Raw genomic sequence first — 18,088 nt, forward strand, 5'->3', positions numbered from 1 at the left:
AAGTCGATCGTAACTCCCCTCTTCAACACTGACTAACGACAATCGTAGCCCTAAGATCGCTTTGTGGAACGGGTACCAGGATCCGTGCTATGCCAGAAGGGTTGATCCCACATAATAGTTGGTTTGTTGTTTAACGCCGCTCTCAGAAATATTCCAGCTATATGACGGCAGTCTGTAAATAATCGAGTCTGGACCAGACAATCCAGTGATTGACATCATGAGCATCGATCCACCCGATCGGGATCGATGACATGCTTCAACCAAGTCAGCGAGCCTGACCACCCGATCCCGTTAGTCGCCTTTTACGGCAAGCATGGGTTGCTGAAGACCTAATCTACCCCGGATCTTCACGGGTTCCTGGCGTGTGTCATCCCAGACGCTGGCAACGTTGGCCTGGAAGTGACAGTTCCTACCTCTATATCACCTGAAGTTATGCGGCAGTCGGGTAGCCCAGTGGTTAAAGCGTTCGCTCGTCACGCCGAAGACCCGGGTTCGATTCCCCACATGTGTACATGGGTAAAGCTCATTTCTGATGTCGCCTGCTGTGATATTGTTTGAATATTGCTAAATTCGGCGTAAATCTCACTCACTCAATCACTTACCCAAACTCATTCACTCTTTACCCGTGAATGTCCGTGGTAGAATAGGTGTTCAGCTACCCATGCTTGCCTTAAAAGGCGACTGTGCTGCCGTGAGCGGCGACTTACAAGATCAGGTGCTCAGACTCGATGACTTTGTTGATCCATCCCAATTGCGTAGATCGATGCTCATGATATCACTGGATTGTCTGGTCCAGACACGATTATTTACAGACCGCTATCATTATAGCTGGAAAGTTGCTGAGCGTGGCGTTGAAAAACAAGTAAAATTATCATGTCAATCGTGACATCGCAAAAACATAATTTTATTCATTATAAACCATGCATTGCATGCGACGAGGTGTTTGCGCATTCTATCAGCAGAGCCAGTTGAAAAAAAGAACGCCTTTAAAATACATTTATTTGATCGTAACCAAACAGCTCGCGTGTCTGGACATACAATCCTGGTGACCGAAGACCATTAAACTCCTACAAAGGCATAAAACGTTTCTACAATGAGGTTACTGACACATGTCAGATTAAGGTGATATGCAGAGCAGACGCTAGAATAGGTCCTCAGCAACCCATGCTGGCGTAAATACGACTATGCTTGTCGTAAGAGGCGACTAACAGGATCGGGTGGTCAGACTTGGCTGCATGTCATCGTATCCCAATTGCGTAGATCGATGCTCATGATGTCAATCACTGGATTGTTTGGTCCAGACTCAATTATTGACAGACCGTCATATAGCTGGAATATTGCTGAGTGCGGCGTCAAACAACAAACAAACAAAGGATTTTGACTTTACGAATGTACCTTGAACGACCTTTAACCACCAACTCTGGTGCAGCTATTGGCGGGCATTGCCTGTTTATCGTTGGCCATCTTATCAGCAGCTATATTTATGTCCAACGTCATGCCACAAACATTGGCCACATATCCGTCATTCTCCCGACTGCGGAGGGGCGAAGTTCGCGGTGCGAGTCCCGTGTTCGGGTGTATTTACATCACCGTGTAGGCGAGAGATCCCCGCATTCCATGCTGCAAATACACGTTCCCAAACGCGGCGACTTACGTGCGCGTTAGAAGATGTGCCACCGTGCATGCCTAGATATCTAGACTTACCCAGTCTCCTTCTCCCTTGAGAATGCCAATTTCGTTATAACAAATGTCCCCCAATTTTATAGGTGAGGTGAGGTGAAATGGGGTTTAACGTCGCGTCCAAGATTATTGCACTTATATAGCGACGTGTTTGTGTGGCTGCTTGTACTAGTCCGGACTGATGCCGGTGATTTCTATATTATATAATTTAAAAATAATAAGAACAAGTTGTCCGCTTATGTAGACTTGCCTATCATAAGAAAAGAAGTACACCCACGGACTTATCATTCAGTACAGTCTTGGAGCAAGGCTATCCGGACTCATTCGCCATCATTGCTTCTTTTCGGAGGTGACGAATCGAGCACCTGTTTGTGGTGGGGAAAATAATTGAGCTCTTAAACATAATAATATGTGCTGATCTCAAACCAAAATCCCGTCCCCTCCCCCAAAAATCAAATGCTTGCCCCCTAAGGATTTTCAATTCACCATACAATCTTTTGAACAGTAGAAAATATTTTGAAGTCATACTACGTAGCAATATACATTATTATGGTCAGTGTCTGACGAAATATGTTGATTTTTTTTCTCAAATCTCATAAACTTATCATATCAACATCATCTGATTTTTTCTTTGAGCCACGCATTGTCTTCCACGTATTTGAAAGCAACAGCTGAGAGCATGTTGTTGCCGCGAGAAACTTTTGCTGCACGTGCGAAATTGACAAGGTCGAGTCCAGTTTCGAAAAGGGGACAAGCAACTCGACTCTCGGCCATGCAATGCATGCAGCTCGTGCATTGCATTTGGGCGACCGTTTTTCGTTTAGGAATTTATAAAGTTGGATAAAACATTTCTCCCGGATGTTTAGGAGATTTAAAACACCCCAAAATACGACAAAGCAATCAGAATGTACTTCGGTCAAAGAATCCTTTGATTTTACACATGTCTTACATCTAAAAATATACCCTAGAATCAGTTAAATGTGTTCCACCTTAATGCGTTCAAGTCCCGATGTGTTTGAATAGCATCTGGAATATATCTGACATGGTGGAAATACACGTAAATCATTACGCAACGAGTTCACAATTCTTTCAACTTTGCCCTTAGACGGAACCCAGTCGCAAAAATGGCTACGAGGGGGGCACGAGTCGCAATTCGGCTTGTCCCGGAATAACACGAGTTAGTCACGAATGCACAATTCTCTTCGGCGTAAGTTTGTCTCTTTGCGGAGAGTTCGGGCTAAAATAGGTTCCCTGCAATTTCTGCTTGTGAGATCGGGTGGACAGGCTCGGTGACTTGGTTGATTGAGTGTCCTCGTATACCCCGACGTTGTTGATCGTTGATAATAATCTCTGGTTTGCCAGGTCCAGACTCGATTAGTATAGACCGCCCATATATATAAAACTTAAAGTTTGAGTGCGGCGTTAATCCGGGGGGACTGTCCCTACCTCTATCCCCCGAAGTTATAGCCTGTCGCAGTCCCTGAACCATTTTTTCCCCCTTCCGCCCAACCTTAAATGTAATGCTATAGCTTTAAGGGGGCACGGGTGGCCCAGTCGTCTAAGGCGCCGCGATTCGCTGTGCAGAATTGCGTCCTTTGGGCACGCCAGAAACCTATGACTGTGGGATCGAATCCCGGTTCGCCCCGATTATGTTTCTAGGTTTGTCAGCACCATACCCGTGCTGAGACCTGCATCACTTCGGGCTTTCCTCCCACATTAAGCTGACACGCCGCGATATAACTGGAATACTGTTAAAAGCGGCGTTAAACCCAACGCACTCACTCACTATAGCTCTAAATGAATGAATAAAATCTAGATTTTCATCTCACTCGGGCTCCTTTTCAATTTAAATGGAGTTCTTTGTTTCTATCAAAAGGCTATATATTCAGAGACTAAGCGTTAGTCTACCGATGTAAGTGTACATGAAATTAATCAACCTTTGACTATTTTGGCTAGTCTAACCTCTGCTCGGACCAAAATGAAACACATCAATTTGGTTATCTCCCTTTCTGGAAGATGTCCGTCATTAACCACAGGGGCGCTGTCTGAGTCCCTCGCGATGTCTCCCAATCAGCGTTGTATACAGTGCTAGCATCCATATCTCAGTCTAGTAGTAGCAAGTCTTGCTGGCATCAGTAAGATGCCCCAAACCCCCCCCCCCCCCCCCCCCCCCCCCCCATCCCAAACCCCCTCCATTGCTGATAACTTGTAGATACAGCAACACATCCTTCTTATTTGTAACGCTTTACACCGCTGCAGTTTTTTTAGAGAAAACATAGATAGTCCCCAAGCCAAGAATTAAAGATTCGTTGAAGATGTTCTATGGACATTGTAAACATATCATGCATCAACTTTGTCGACCTCAAACGTACATAAATACACTGCTGATTTTTATTTTTAACTTATCACAAGTTATGTCTAGTTTTAACCTGGATGTACATTACAAATTTTCCGTTAAAACACGTCTTTACGATACTTTCATCGCCATTTTTTTTTCATCGCAAACTTGTTCATGACAATTAATAATTATTGACCAGAAATAGTGCAAGATCTTGTTATGTTCGTCTTCTCTATAAGACGCATCTGTTCCCCCTATACCAGCACAACCATATAAAAAATGTTAATCACTTAATGAACAGATAAGTCATCACATGCCACATTTATAATGAGTAACCTCATTTCACGCCTTATGTTCACATACTATTTGTGGCAATGAAAATAGTTTTATTCACATCGATCGTTTGTTTATTATCATAGCAACACGGTTTCCCTGCAGCGGTAAAAGGCATCGCATCATCCACTTCCGTGTTTCTAAGGCGTGTCGGGAGTTTGAAATTCAATCTTCTACGGGTCCTCCCGTGAAGAATCGTGTTATAACGGGGTACGTTGGTATCTATGTCCAATGCAACACCGTTTCTTCTATGATAAATTCAGTGGCACGTCTGGTTCATGTGGTAAAGAAACTATCACCCGAGGTTCTTAGCTGATATCTTGGCCCTGACTCATTTAATAGTGGTCTCTCGATTACCTAAGTTGTGATCGTCTGCTGAGTTAGCCGAGGTATTCTGGAACATCCATTGCAGCAGACGTACTTCAGATCCGATTGCGGAACCATCAGAGACACACTGGTGAGTTACTTTTTCGTTTTGTTATTTTGCCAAGTGGTGCGGAATATTTTGGAAATATGGTTGTGGTGTAAATATTAACCGCAAGCCGAGATGTGTTGTGAGTCTGTGCTCTTGCCAGGAAGATTTTTCAGGTATCTGTATTTCCTGAAAACTATATATAAAACTATTCGGTGTCATTCATTCAGAGATAAACGTGCAAGACGTCCACCCACATCCACGTGACCCTTAGAGTGACACAGTCGCTTAAAGATTACATTTCACTGATAACATGCGAACATGCCAATCGGTTGCGAACGTGAATCTCGGAGACTCGGAGACTCCTCTACGTAACACCACACATAAGAGAGAGAGAGAGTGAGGGAGAGAGAGAGAGAGAGAGAGAGGGGGGGGGGGGGGGGGGGGGGTGGAGAGAGAGAGAGGCGATTCGCCAGGATAAAGAAGCATATATATATATATATATATATATATATATATATATATATATATATATAGATAGATAGATATATATGTATAAAGAAATTCACAGGGTAATGGCTTCTGCAACCCACGCTTGCCGTAAAAGGCGATAATGCGACTATGCTTGTCGAGAGGATCGGTTTGATGCATGTCATCGGTCCCAATTATGTGGATCGATACTCACGATATCAATCACTGGATTGTCTGGTCCAGACTCGATTATTTACAGACCGCCGTCATATAGCTGGAATATTGCTGAGTGCGGGGTTAAACAACAAATACACATACAAGCAATCACACGGTAATGACACAACACGACTTATTCTCCAACATGTTTCAATGGTATCGTCAGGGCGAAGTGGTACAATATATTATGTATACCAGTGCATGTGTTAAGTAATATTCTTCGTACTATGTCAGCTATACCACATGTGTTCATGTTCCTAATTATCGTCAATCTACTACTCCATATGTAAGTAAGCGAGTGAGTGAGTTTGGTTTTACGCCGCTTTTAGCAATATTCCAGCAATATCACGGCGGGGGACACCAGAAATGGGCTTTACACATTGTACCCATGTCGGGAATCGACCCCGGACCTTCGGCGTGACGAGCGAACGCTTTAACCCCTAGGCTACCCGACAGCCCCTCTATATGTAAGTAAGTCACACCGATGACCAAGGATTCCCAACGTGGGAGTGATGTGTGAAAAATATTCAAAACTGGTTTTCATTGTCGTGAAATAGCACGAATACATGATCGCTGTATACTCCTGTGTCACTCGCGGCACCAGAGGGTGCACGGGAAGCAGGTCGTCAAAGGTGCCGCAATTCGCTGTGGAAAGTTGCGTCCCTTGGGCACGCCAGAAACTCATCTTCGTGGGTTTGAATCCCGGGTTTGGCAAAAGTGGTAAACGTCTGAGACCTGCATCACTTCGGGCTTTCCTCCCACATCAAGCTGGCACGCGTGATAAAACTGGATTACTGTTCCAAGCGGCGTTTAACTCTACTCCCTCACTCACTTACCAGAGCGAGATGATTTCTACCCGTAATAAGCTATGCATTCATCCATGCTTATGTGATATATATCTTTATACAACTCTCACTCTGACATGTGTGCAACAACATTAAGTAGTTACAAGCCGTACCAATCTTATTAAAATCAGACCTTAGTTCTCGCTACCGCTAAACAAAGATCTGAAGACATCCCATTTGGGGTTACGTCAGAACGACCTTTCCTCCGACCAATCAGAGCGTCGCTTTCCAGATTATGAAAGTGACAGTCGCAATGTGATTTCTAATCATGCAACCTCGAAAACTTTAACATGGGGTATTCCGAACGATAGTTACGGGTTTAACGACTGAATCTTTACAATCTGGACATCTATTAGCCATTCCAGAATGGGTTTTTTTTGTTCAGGTTTCAAATTTGTAATCGAGAATTTGTCAAAATATGTTTCGAAGCGTAGTCGCCAATATGAAATTAGGGCCGTAGAGCACGAGAAAGCTGCCTTCTCATTGGTATTTTCCATTTTTCGGTCAAAGTTCGCACAAGGTCGGTCTGACGTGACCCGTAATGAGATGTTCTCAGATCTTTGTTTAGCGGATTGCATGCCGTACATATATTTGGTTGGGTGCACCCTCGATTACCCAGTGTACTCTGTTCTGTTATGATCAATGTAAAGAAAGGAGCGTTGATACACTGGATAACAGAATGTGGTTTAAATGAAATAATCTGACGATTTTTTGGTTTAAATCACAAACGGGTCTTTTCACACTCTCAGGAACGTCTGGGAAACCCGAAACTTTACTTTTTAACACAAGTTACAATATCAACTAATAAATTGTATATATTAATCGGATCTTATGATGAATCTATAATAGTTGCTGGCTGGAATAGGATCCCAGCAATCTATGCTTGTCATAACGGTGGCTAAATGGATCGAGTGTTTAGGTTTGGTAACTTGGTTGATAGTATCGTCGTTACCCGATGCGTGGATGATTGGTACAAATATCAATCACTGGATTGTCTGGTCCCGACTGGGTTATTTACAAACCTCTATCACAGAGCTGGGAAGTTGCTGAGGGCGAAGGTAAACAACAAGCACAATGATCATGTCAATCGTGACATCGCAAATACATTACGTATCCACCATGCCTTATATGCGACAAGGCGGTTGCGCATTCTATCAGTAATGCCAGTTGAAGTTAACAACGCCTTTAAAATACATTTATGGCCGATCGTAACCAGGCAGCTCGCGTGTCTGGACATACAATCCTGGTAGCAGAAGACCATTAAACTCCGGTAAAGGCATAAAACGTCACTACTATGAGGCCTTTGGCATATGTCACGATTAAAGTGATATGCAGGGCAGACGCTAGTTTATTGATGAAAGTCCCGTTATTGCAACAGCATCTGTATTATGCTGCATAGACTACTGATATATCGAGGATTATAGAACCCAAGGGGTACTTGTGAGAAGACATAAAATAACCCAGAGACCATATACCGATATATGGTCTCTCAATAACCACATCCCTGTTTTTCATTCGTGACTAACTCAAGCCATTCCGAGACAAGCCGATGGAGACCTTACAGGTTACGGAAAGATTAAAGTGGTGACGACTGCCCTGTTTTACTGTGAATTAAATTTACATGATAAGTATATGCCTAATTCGAATTCGATATCGAACTTTATAAACTGTCGGACAAAAGAAAGTAAACGCACTTGATAATTGAATTTGACCAAAATATTGCAAATGTTACCAAAACGTTACTAGGCTGAAAACATTCGCCGAAACACTGCAAGTTAAAGGTCCAAAACACGGCAATAATACCCGTATGAGTGAGTGAGTTTGATTTTACGCCGCTTTTAGCATTATTCCAGCAATATCACGGCGGGGGACTCCAGAAATGGGCTTCACACATTGTACCCATGTCGGGGATCGAACCCGGGTCTTCTGCGTTACGAGCGAACGCTTTAACCACTAGGCTACCCGACCGCCCAATACCCGTATGAAATACATCACCTTCGAATAATCGTTTCTGGTTGTTTTCATTTTTAGCCACCATCAAACATCGGTGTATACTCTCTTTTGCCTGTACAGACTGACAGGGGCGGTCGGGTAGCCTAGTGGTTAAAGCGTTAGCTCGTCACGCCGAAGACCCGGGATCGATTCCCGACATGTGTACAATGTGTGAAGCCCATTTCTGGTGTCCCCCGTCGTGATATTGCTGGAATATTGCTAAAGAGCGGCGTAAAATCATACTCACTCACTCACTCACAGATTGACAGGGCATACAGAAAAAAATGATATCATATTATTCAGATGTTTTGGAAAGCTGGAACCCGAGAGCGATGTTGAGCTTTCTAGCTTTTACTAGTTTACATGGAAGCTGAATTGTCAAAACACCACCATGCATGGATTCGAACCAACAACTTTTGATGAGATTATGACATGGCTAAGGGACGCAACTTTGTAGACAGATTCGGCGCCTTAGATCACTCGAACAGGACCCCTCGTGTTCTTGATGGCGATTTCTGCTACTGTCCAGTAAGTCTGCGAGTGTTTGAGGTGGGGTTTAATTAACGCCTCCGTGTGCAGTATTCCAGTTGTAACACGGCGTGTCAGCTTATGAATGGGGGGACCGCCTCCGTGGTCTACTGGTAGAGCGTCCGCCCGGAGAGCGGAAGGTCCGGGGTTTGATCCCCGGCCGCGTCATACCTAAAGACGTTAAAAGATGGTACTTGTTGTTACCCTGTCTGGCGCTCGGCATTAAGGGGCTAAAATAAGGACTGGTCGGCTCGGAGTCAGTATACTGTGTCTGAGTGGGGTATTCATGTATTCAAGTAGCCACACACACACACACGTACATGCACGTCCCTATATAAGTGCAATAATCTTGGACGCGACGTTAAACCCCATTTCACCTCACCTCACCTATTAATTGTGGGAGGAAAGCATAAAGTGATGCAGGTGTTAGACGTTTACCACAGTGATGAACTCTTCAAGCACGGGCACGGTGCAGACAAACCAAGAAACATAATCAAGACGAATCTGAAATTCAAACAACGATCATGTTTCTGGCATGACTAAGGGACGCAACTCTGCACGGCGCCTTAGACGGCTGGGCCACCCGTGCCCCAGCACTACAAACATGTACCCCCCGTCAGTTCGTTTTCTGAACGGATGTGCATGTCCTTTATTGCCGTGCACCAGTAATACAATCTGGTTGCCTGGTTGTTTGGATACATGATATATGCTTATCGAATACTGTCGGAATGCACGTCATCAACACTCAGTTACCGACATACACATCACAGCATCCATTACAACACATGGCCCCCACTCTTAAAAATGTTTAAAAGCCTTCTAATCAACGTTTGAGTATCTACAGCTGTCTCGTAGCGAACTACAGTTATCTCCCTTTGATAACCTTGACACGATGGATCCAAGATTTGATTGGCTGTCTTCGGGGAAGATTGTGGTAACGTGTTAATTTACCGCATGACTTATTTTAGACGTGGTGTATATATTGTAGTGAAGCACCGATTGTGATAAAACGGTCAGTGTTTATAACTCCAGCAGTGATAATTTGATTTATTTATGGCACGTGCAAAGAGAAGCAAGGCAAATATTTCAAATAGACTGATGGACTCAATTATACTTCTGAAACAGCCGTTTATCTGAAACTGTACCCAGATATGAGATGCTTGATGTGTCCTGTGTTTCTATGACAAATTTGTTTGTTTATCGTACACGATAACATACAGTTTATCAAGTGTGGTGCATGCACCGATGCCTTACATTGTAGGTAAAACCATTTCTGGACGATTTGTTTGCGGCAAAGATATAAGTATTGAATTTTGAGGGAATGGTCTAACGCCGGAGTCAGTGGTGGGTGGGTAACCTATTGGTTAAAGCGTCCACTCGTCACGCCGAAGACCCGGGTTCGATTCCCCACAAGGGTGTAATGTGTGAAACTCATTTTTGTTGTCCCCCGCCGTGATATTGCTGGAACATTGCTAAAAGCGACGTGAAACAACTCACTCACTCACAAGCGCCAGAGTCGCGCCATTCTGGCTAAATCAGGGCGTCCTGTAAATAATCGAGTCTGGACCAGACAAACCAGTGATTGTTGTTATATACCACGACCCACGCCGCCGGGTGCGATGAATCGAAATCATCAAATTTTTCGATCCCGATTTTTGGTTGGCTCTTGCGACAAGAATGGGGCAATGGGTATTCAGCAATTCTTTTCAAGGACTTGGTAAGTGCACCTTCCTCGTGTTTGTCCCTTTTCCAAAGGTCACACCCTGCTTATATTACAGATATTATCACAGCGAAAGAATTTGTTCAATAGACGCAAGTTTTTTCTGTGGATATACCCTTAGGACATCATATAATGTCCACAACATGTTCACACTCCTTCTGTGTGAGGCTTAGAACTTATCAATCACCCCTCGTATTTTGATACAGAGTCCCCGGGGTATGTGTATCTAGAAATATATGTATCAGCCATCTCCTCTCATAAATCAAACACGTCACAAAGTATTTCTGTCGCAAACATATACCCCCATAAACCGCTCCATATTTCACATAGACTTCGACAGTCGCAGCACTACGAACGTTGCCAAACAATGGCGCTAAGGTGGTCGAAACTCCCATATTTCACATAGACTTCGACAGTCGCAGCGCTACGAACGTTGCCAACCAATGGCGCTAAGGTGGTTGAAACTCCCATATTTCACATAGACGTCGACAGTCGCAGCGCTACGAACGTTGCCCAGCAATGGCACTAAGGTGGTCGAAACTCCCATATTTCACACAGACTTCGACAGTCGCAGCGCTACGAACGTTGCCCAGCAATGGCGCTAAGGTGATTCGACTGAATAATTAGGGTGGTGATGTTGGCCGACTTGGTCCTCCTAGCCAGACAGAGCAGGCGTTGCTCACAACATCAATCACTGGTTTGTCTGGTCTGTCTGGTTTTAAGGACCGCCATCATTATGCTGGAACACGGCGTTAAACAACAATCAAACAAACATTACTGGATTTGGGCTTGCGGCAACGTCTGATTTCGAGATGCAAGATCATTTTAAAGTCACGATTTTTCAAAACCCTCATAGTTCGAGGTCAAGCTTGGTCTGAAAAACGCATATCCAGCCTTCATTAACCTTGCACTGTGCGAAGTAAGCATTGTCCATGGATAATAATTTTTATTTTGTAGATATATATTTTTTTAATACGATAACTTTATTTCTAGCACTAAATGTTAATATACACCAGTATGGGATCACATGCAATTACAACACAGTTTTCAGATGTGAGCTTCCACCAAATCACAATGTTTGATAGACATCCAAAATTTGCTGGAACCAGACCCGTACACGTGGTCGACAAGCGCCACCAAAATAACTAACTGAAAAAAAACGGTCTAAGATTTCTTGTTGTAGCAACACCTATACAACAGCCTTAACGTCGAGAAATCGAATAACTATACTCTACGCACCAGCACAGCGCAATGACGTCACGTTTTGGAGGGCCGGGGTTGTGTTGATTATTTTCAGATTTTCTCCGACTGGTAATAAACACTCTTTAAATACCTACCTACTGTGATACGGTATGCTATTTATTTCCGAATTGCTAAACTCATCTCGTTCCAACTGAGGACGTAACAGATATATCGCCAGCTCCACACAGTCTTGTTACCGACCCAGGGAACCAGGTGGTGCCTCAGAGTCCTTTAGCTATAGACTGGTTCTCGGATCTCTGTGCGCTGTGACCTATTGGTACATCCAGCTCCTGCTGGGGAACTAATATGTGCCCCGGAATGTGGAATACAGTATGTAATATTTATCCTCATCTGCTTACGGTGCCCCACTGAGTCAATAACAAGGGATGCTTCTGACAACATCATTATAACGGGAAGTAGGGGAGGTGAAATTGGGTTTAACGTCGCGTCCAAGATTATTGCACTTATATAGCGACGTGCATGTATGTGTGTGTGTTTTGTGTATCAGAGTAATGATCGCAGACAAGTCAAACCTGCTTTTCATTTTCTTCGGAGTGCGGCCTTCAAATTCACAATGTGTAAACCCAGGAAGATCCGGGGTAGAATAGGCGTTCAGCAACGGTACCCATGCTTGCCGTAAAAGGCGACTATGATTGTCGTAAGAGGCGACTAACGGGATCGGGTGGTCAAACTCGCCGACTTAGTTGATGTATGTCATCGTATCCCAATTGCGTAGATCGATGCTCATGATGTCAATAACTGGATTGTCTTGTCCAGACTGGATTATTTACTGACGGCCGTCACATAGCTGGAATATTGTTGATTGCGGCGTTAAAAAACAAACGAACAAACAAACAACAAATACAATGTATACAGTGGCGTTGGTTATGCAAGGGCGTATATATGTCTACGTCGTAATGTCTTAAGGTGACATTATAATTGATCCATCCTGCTGTTTTCCGTTACCTGTGCCTCGGCGGGTCCTGAAAACCACGAGTTGTTCACGAATTTCCTGCATGATTAACGCGAAGTCACGTATGTCGGTAGACAGGTGCCCAGTCTATGTGAATGTATCACACGCTGGGAGCGGCACGGGATATCTATGGCATTTTTTATATCATACCCCATATCAACCCGAGACCCCATATGAGACCGAGGGCCAAAGGCCAGAGGGGCAGATATGGGGGTCGAAGGTGGATATGGGGTAAGGTTAATAAAACTGTCATAAAGAACCTTTTTATCATATACCATAACATCAAATTATAAAATGTATCCATCCATAAAACATCTCTAAACTCCGTGATTGTCCGTAAAACAGTAAGAAAAAAACAAGTTCACCTTGCTTGGCAGACATTCACATGGGAAAACTAGCCGATCTGACAAAGCACCAAGGGACGTAACTCTAAATTCTTACCACCCAGGCTGATATCGATCTCCCATTCAAAATGCATTGACTAGCCATATCAGCCCGACATGGGTTGTAATGCGGGTTTGGTTATCACACCCCTGTGATATGACCGTCTCCATGTTGGCTCTATCGCACATGCAATATGCCTCGTATCATTGATGGGTATGTGATAAATACTGTTATCGCATTGCCTTGCAACTTTCTGGGTTTTTAAAAAATTTAAAGTGTGTTGGTCTTTGGTTAGACTCGATATTAACCCCAGACCATATCATGTTTAAGATATATGAAAAAAATAATTAAACAAATTAAAAAGTTTGGCTCTGCTCTGTCGCATTTCGTTCAAGTTGTCCCCGACTCCACATTGTTCTCGGTGCCTTAGGTTTGGTACCTCCCAATCTCTTGACTGATTTTAAGGGAGTCTTTGAAAGGCATTTGGAAGTGATACACTTAAGGACTCTCCTACGGAAGCCTTTTAGGGCCATTTGTTTAAAAAAAATAATTAGATACTATCTTGAAATTTCAAGAAACTAAGTTGAAATTCTCTGCCTCAAAGCATTTATTCACATGATGAAGGAGTAAGTATATACTTAAACGTTGTGTTACTCATAATAAAGAACATAAGAACACTTAACGTTTTTTTACAGTTAATTGCGTCGTTTAATTATCTTGAAATTTCAAGATAAGTTGAAATTTCAAGATACTAACTTGAAATTTCAAGATGTTATGTTTAAATTTCAAGATACATACTAAGTTGAAATTTCAAGATCATTATTTTGAAATTTAAACTTAGCATGTATCTTGAAATTCAAGAAAATGATATTTGAAAAAAATGGCCCTAAAGGTTTTTCGTAAATATTGACGTCACTGGACTAATTAACGACGCAATTAACTGTAAAAAAACCCTGTTAAGTTGGAAATATTGTTAATGTTGACTCTTTTTTAACAGCTCTGTAAACTGTCAATGATTATCCGTCGCTCAGAGGTCATATCAGTTGATCTCCGGGCTAAACTTTCGTTCGCGAACAGCCACGGCATGTCCATCCCCTGTTGTTAACTTACGGTGGTGTATAAACAATGGTCGAAACTCACCTGTCGTTTTCACGCTAACACAAAAATGTCAACAATCAAACACATATGAGGAATGTAAATAACGCAGAGCGACATCACTGTCGCACCGTGCTGCACCTGTGCTCCTTCCTCCCCTCGGTGCGATATGAGACAGTCCTCCAGCTGTTACGCCGTGGCGTGTGTCAACCTGTCACCCCCATTATCACAATGAGATCGCCCAAGATGACCGGGTGATATCTTAGCAGACGTTATGTGTGGAGATTAGACAGGATTTCGTGTATCTTTTGTAATAATTCTTCTTTCGCTGGATGTGTTTCGTGAATTGGATAAAGCTACGCAGCAATCTTCGTCAGACAATCGTGAGCGACACAAGAGCGGGTGGATACTGAACGGCGACATGAACAAAACCTCGGGTGGTGGTCGCACGCCAGTTTGATGGACACGATCATGCCACAACAAACACGTGCAGTGTGGGCGTGGCACTCAAAGACAACATCACAACAACATTTCTGTTAGAACATCAAATTATAATAATGGCATTGAAAGAATACCGCATCAATCTAGTCAAAGGTAAGCATATGTAATTGAGACTTGTATTGACGTCTGATCAGCCCGCTCGCCTCATCGTCTTCTTAGTCGAAAGGTTCTCTAGACGTATCATGGTATGTATACTACTCTGGTTTCGACATTTACAGAAAACGGAACCATGTATCTGAGGCAAATACCACACGCCATGGTTTAATGCCAGCAGTAATATAGCATTCGCATGACACTCCACCATTTGTATCGTGTGTTATCTTGAATCGAGCGGGGAAATACAAAGCTTTCAGCACGGTGTTTCATTTGCAAAACAGACCAAACCGTGCCCTAGACTTTGTCATTTCTCGGTTGTCAAGGTGAAACGATCATTCTACAGTAAACCTGATATATGAGCAGTATCTGCTGGTGTATATAAGATTTATGCACTATAATGTTCACGAAGTAATTATAATATATAGTTCACCAAGGGGTTATTGATTATCAGTCAATACATTGGTGATAAATGTATAAATGAATTGAAATATTTTGCTACCAATAATTTGTACATATCATTATGAAGAATACTCATCCGCCTTTGGATATTTATTGTGTGTTTCATCAAAACCTAGGAGGCTTTAATGGTTTTATTAAACAATGTCGCCCGGAGCCGTTTGAATCTATTGACTTGACATTTTTCATGGATGTCATCACTTCTAATGATTATTTTTGTTGTTGATTTGTAACATCAAGGGAGTCAGTCAGGATTCTTAAGATGTATCTTTTATTTTTTTTGCCTACAATATTGCCTATATACACCATGTAATGGTTGATGTGAAACTGAATGACAAGGGCTCCTTACAGTGTTAATATCAGACTTAATTACGTGATGAAGGTTGATCATGATTTTATATTAATTTAAGTGGGTAAATTATATGTAAATTTAACTTGATCAAAAGAAATTTTCCAAGATGGTAGTTTCGATTTTGGCAGTCGCTGGCGGCAAAGAAGTATGCCAGTGAAATAATAGTAATATTGCAGTGTGTTTTTCAACCTGTCTGAAACCTTGTGCTTATTGTTGACAGCAGCACAGGTGCCTGTTTCATAGCACACGCTGTATACAGTATATAACTTGTATCAAGTGACTAGGTACACACAACAGGACAATCTTGCCTTGTCACGCCTTGCAACGACCATGCTAAATCTAGTTTCCTTATCTAAATATGTTGTTAAATACGTCCATGTCTTTCCAGTGTTACCAGTGTGAAGCTGTTTGCGTGAAATGTTTGTTTAAAAGGGAAAAAAATTAAAATTCTCAGCATACTCTGTTTCATGATGGAGAGATATAACTGGGTTATTGCTTGTCTGAAGCAGTTACTGACAGATTTTGTTTGTTGTTTAATGCCGCACTCAGAAGTACTGCAGCTTTATGACAGCGGTCTGTAAATAATCGAGTCTGGACCAGACAATCCAGGGATTGACATCATGAGTATTGATCTACGTAATTGGGATACGATGACATACATCAACCAAGTTGGCGTGCCTGACCACCCGATCCCATTAGTCGCCTCTTACGACAAGCATAGTCGCCTTTTACGACAGGCATGGGATTGTCACGAGTATGGTGACATTAGAAGCCACTAGTCCAGAGCCCGAGCTTAGTAAAATTCTGTTCTGTCAAGTAAGCTCAGCAGATAGTTGTCCATTTAACAGCACAAAAAATTACTGAAAATGATGGTTAGGACCAGTTTGGGCCAGTAGACTCAAAAGAACTTTGCACAGACTGCTGACTCATGCCTTTCACCTTTGGCAAATTGATTCCATGATGTTACGAGTGTTGTTGATATTCCCTGTAATGTGTACTTGTGAGATAAATTGTTAACTGGATCGAAAGAATGAGCAAAGATATGACTACACATGGCATACTATTAGGGCTGGGACGAGTCCAAATTAACTATCCGGGTACCTGACCCTCTATTACCTGACCCTACAGGGTGTTGGTTGGTTGGGTTGTTGTTTAACGCCACACTCAGCAATATTCCAGCTATATGACGGCATCTGTAAATCCAGTGATTAATGTCATGAACATCGATCCACGCAATTGGGATCGATGACATGCATCAACCAAGTCAGCGAGCCTGACCACCCGATCCCGTTAGTCTCCTTTTACGACAAGCATAGTCACCTTTTACGGCAAGCATGGGTTGCTAAAGACCTATTCTACCCCGGAAACTTCACTGGTCCCCTACAAGGTGATATGCATGAATTCAAGGATTGACTTTCATAAGAGGTGACTAACGAGATTGGGTGGTCTGGCTTGCTGACTTGGTTGATGCATGTAATCTTATCCCAGTTGCGTAGATCGATGCTCATGATATCAATCATTGTCTGGTTGAGACATGATTATTTACAAACCGCTGTCATATAGCTGGAATATTGATGAGTGCGGCGTAAAACAACAAACAAAAAAACAAACAAAGCATATCCTTTTAGTGTATAAAAAATGTCACATTTCAGAATGCTTGATGTAGATAGTGGGTTCATTAATATTCATATTAAACAACAAATAAACAGTCTAAACCATGGCGCCATCATTAACTTAATAAATGCACCGTTGAACTCATGATCTATGTGCAATGTTAAGTACAATATTTAGGAGACATGATGTAAGCTCTTGTTAATATTTCATGTTATGTAATGGAGAAATCATGAGAATCTACTTTCCTAATTAACAGATTTGAGCAATTTCCGTAAACAATGACTATGTTATGGTAAATATATAATTTTGATAATTCGGGGATAGAAACAAGCACCTGTCTTCACATTTTCCAGGGCCAGTTTTGTTTATGTGATAGGTTCCCTAAGGACTAGTAGAATTTCAAACATTTATGGGGGTATTGCTGTTCATGTATATGTTATTGCTTTTCATGTATATGTTATATGTAATCATTATTTGGTTAGTTTCTATCCCTTAAATTTTGCATGATGATCTATATTTTTACAGATTCAGAATGGCCAGTGTTTATGTTTATGGGGGATGGGCTGTGTCCTTAGGGTCTTCATCGGTATTTGAATCCAGGGACCCCCTAACATCAGGGTTAGGATGATGCTAAGGACCCCTCGATTTTCACGTTAGTGGCGGACTATGCATACCTGAAGACATTGAGTGCATGTAGCCAAGATACGAGGAAGCAAGATCGTTCATAAAATATTAATGAATGAAAGCTCAGTTCATTCATAAGTCTTTATCCTTGTGTAATGTGTCCCAGGCTGATTGATACAAGTTGGATCAGAGCAGACTTAGGATCAGTGACACCAG

At 42.5% G+C, this 18,088-nt stretch overlaps 1 protein-coding gene across 4 annotated transcripts in view; it reads left to right on the forward strand.

Moving 5' to 3' along the window:
• The window catches only part of LOC139471368 (kazrin-like), a 174,704-nt gene that overhangs the window by 35,748 nt on the left and 120,868 nt on the right, over nt 1-18,088 (forward strand). Inside the window, exon 1 of one of the 4 annotated variants that reach the window (XM_071253701.1) lies at nt 4,742-4,808. The exons of 2 other annotated variants lie outside the window; for them this stretch is intronic. Coding sequence is in view for 1 of the 2 variants with exons in the window: in XM_071253699.1 (XP_071109800.1) it covers nt 14,787-14,823 (37 nt within the window). In the remaining variant the exon portion in view is untranslated. Of the gene's footprint in view, nt 1-4,741; nt 4,809-14,485; nt 14,824-18,088 lie in introns of those variants that run through there. One more of the 4 variants, XM_071253699.1, reaches the window with a different exon arrangement.

Source organism: Haliotis cracherodii, unplaced genomic scaffold, assembly GCF_022045235.1.
Source record: "Haliotis cracherodii isolate W230 unplaced genomic scaffold, xgHalCrac1.p SCAF_22, whole genome shotgun sequence".
NCBI lineage: Eukaryota > Metazoa > Mollusca > Gastropoda > Lepetellida > Haliotidae > Haliotis > Haliotis cracherodii.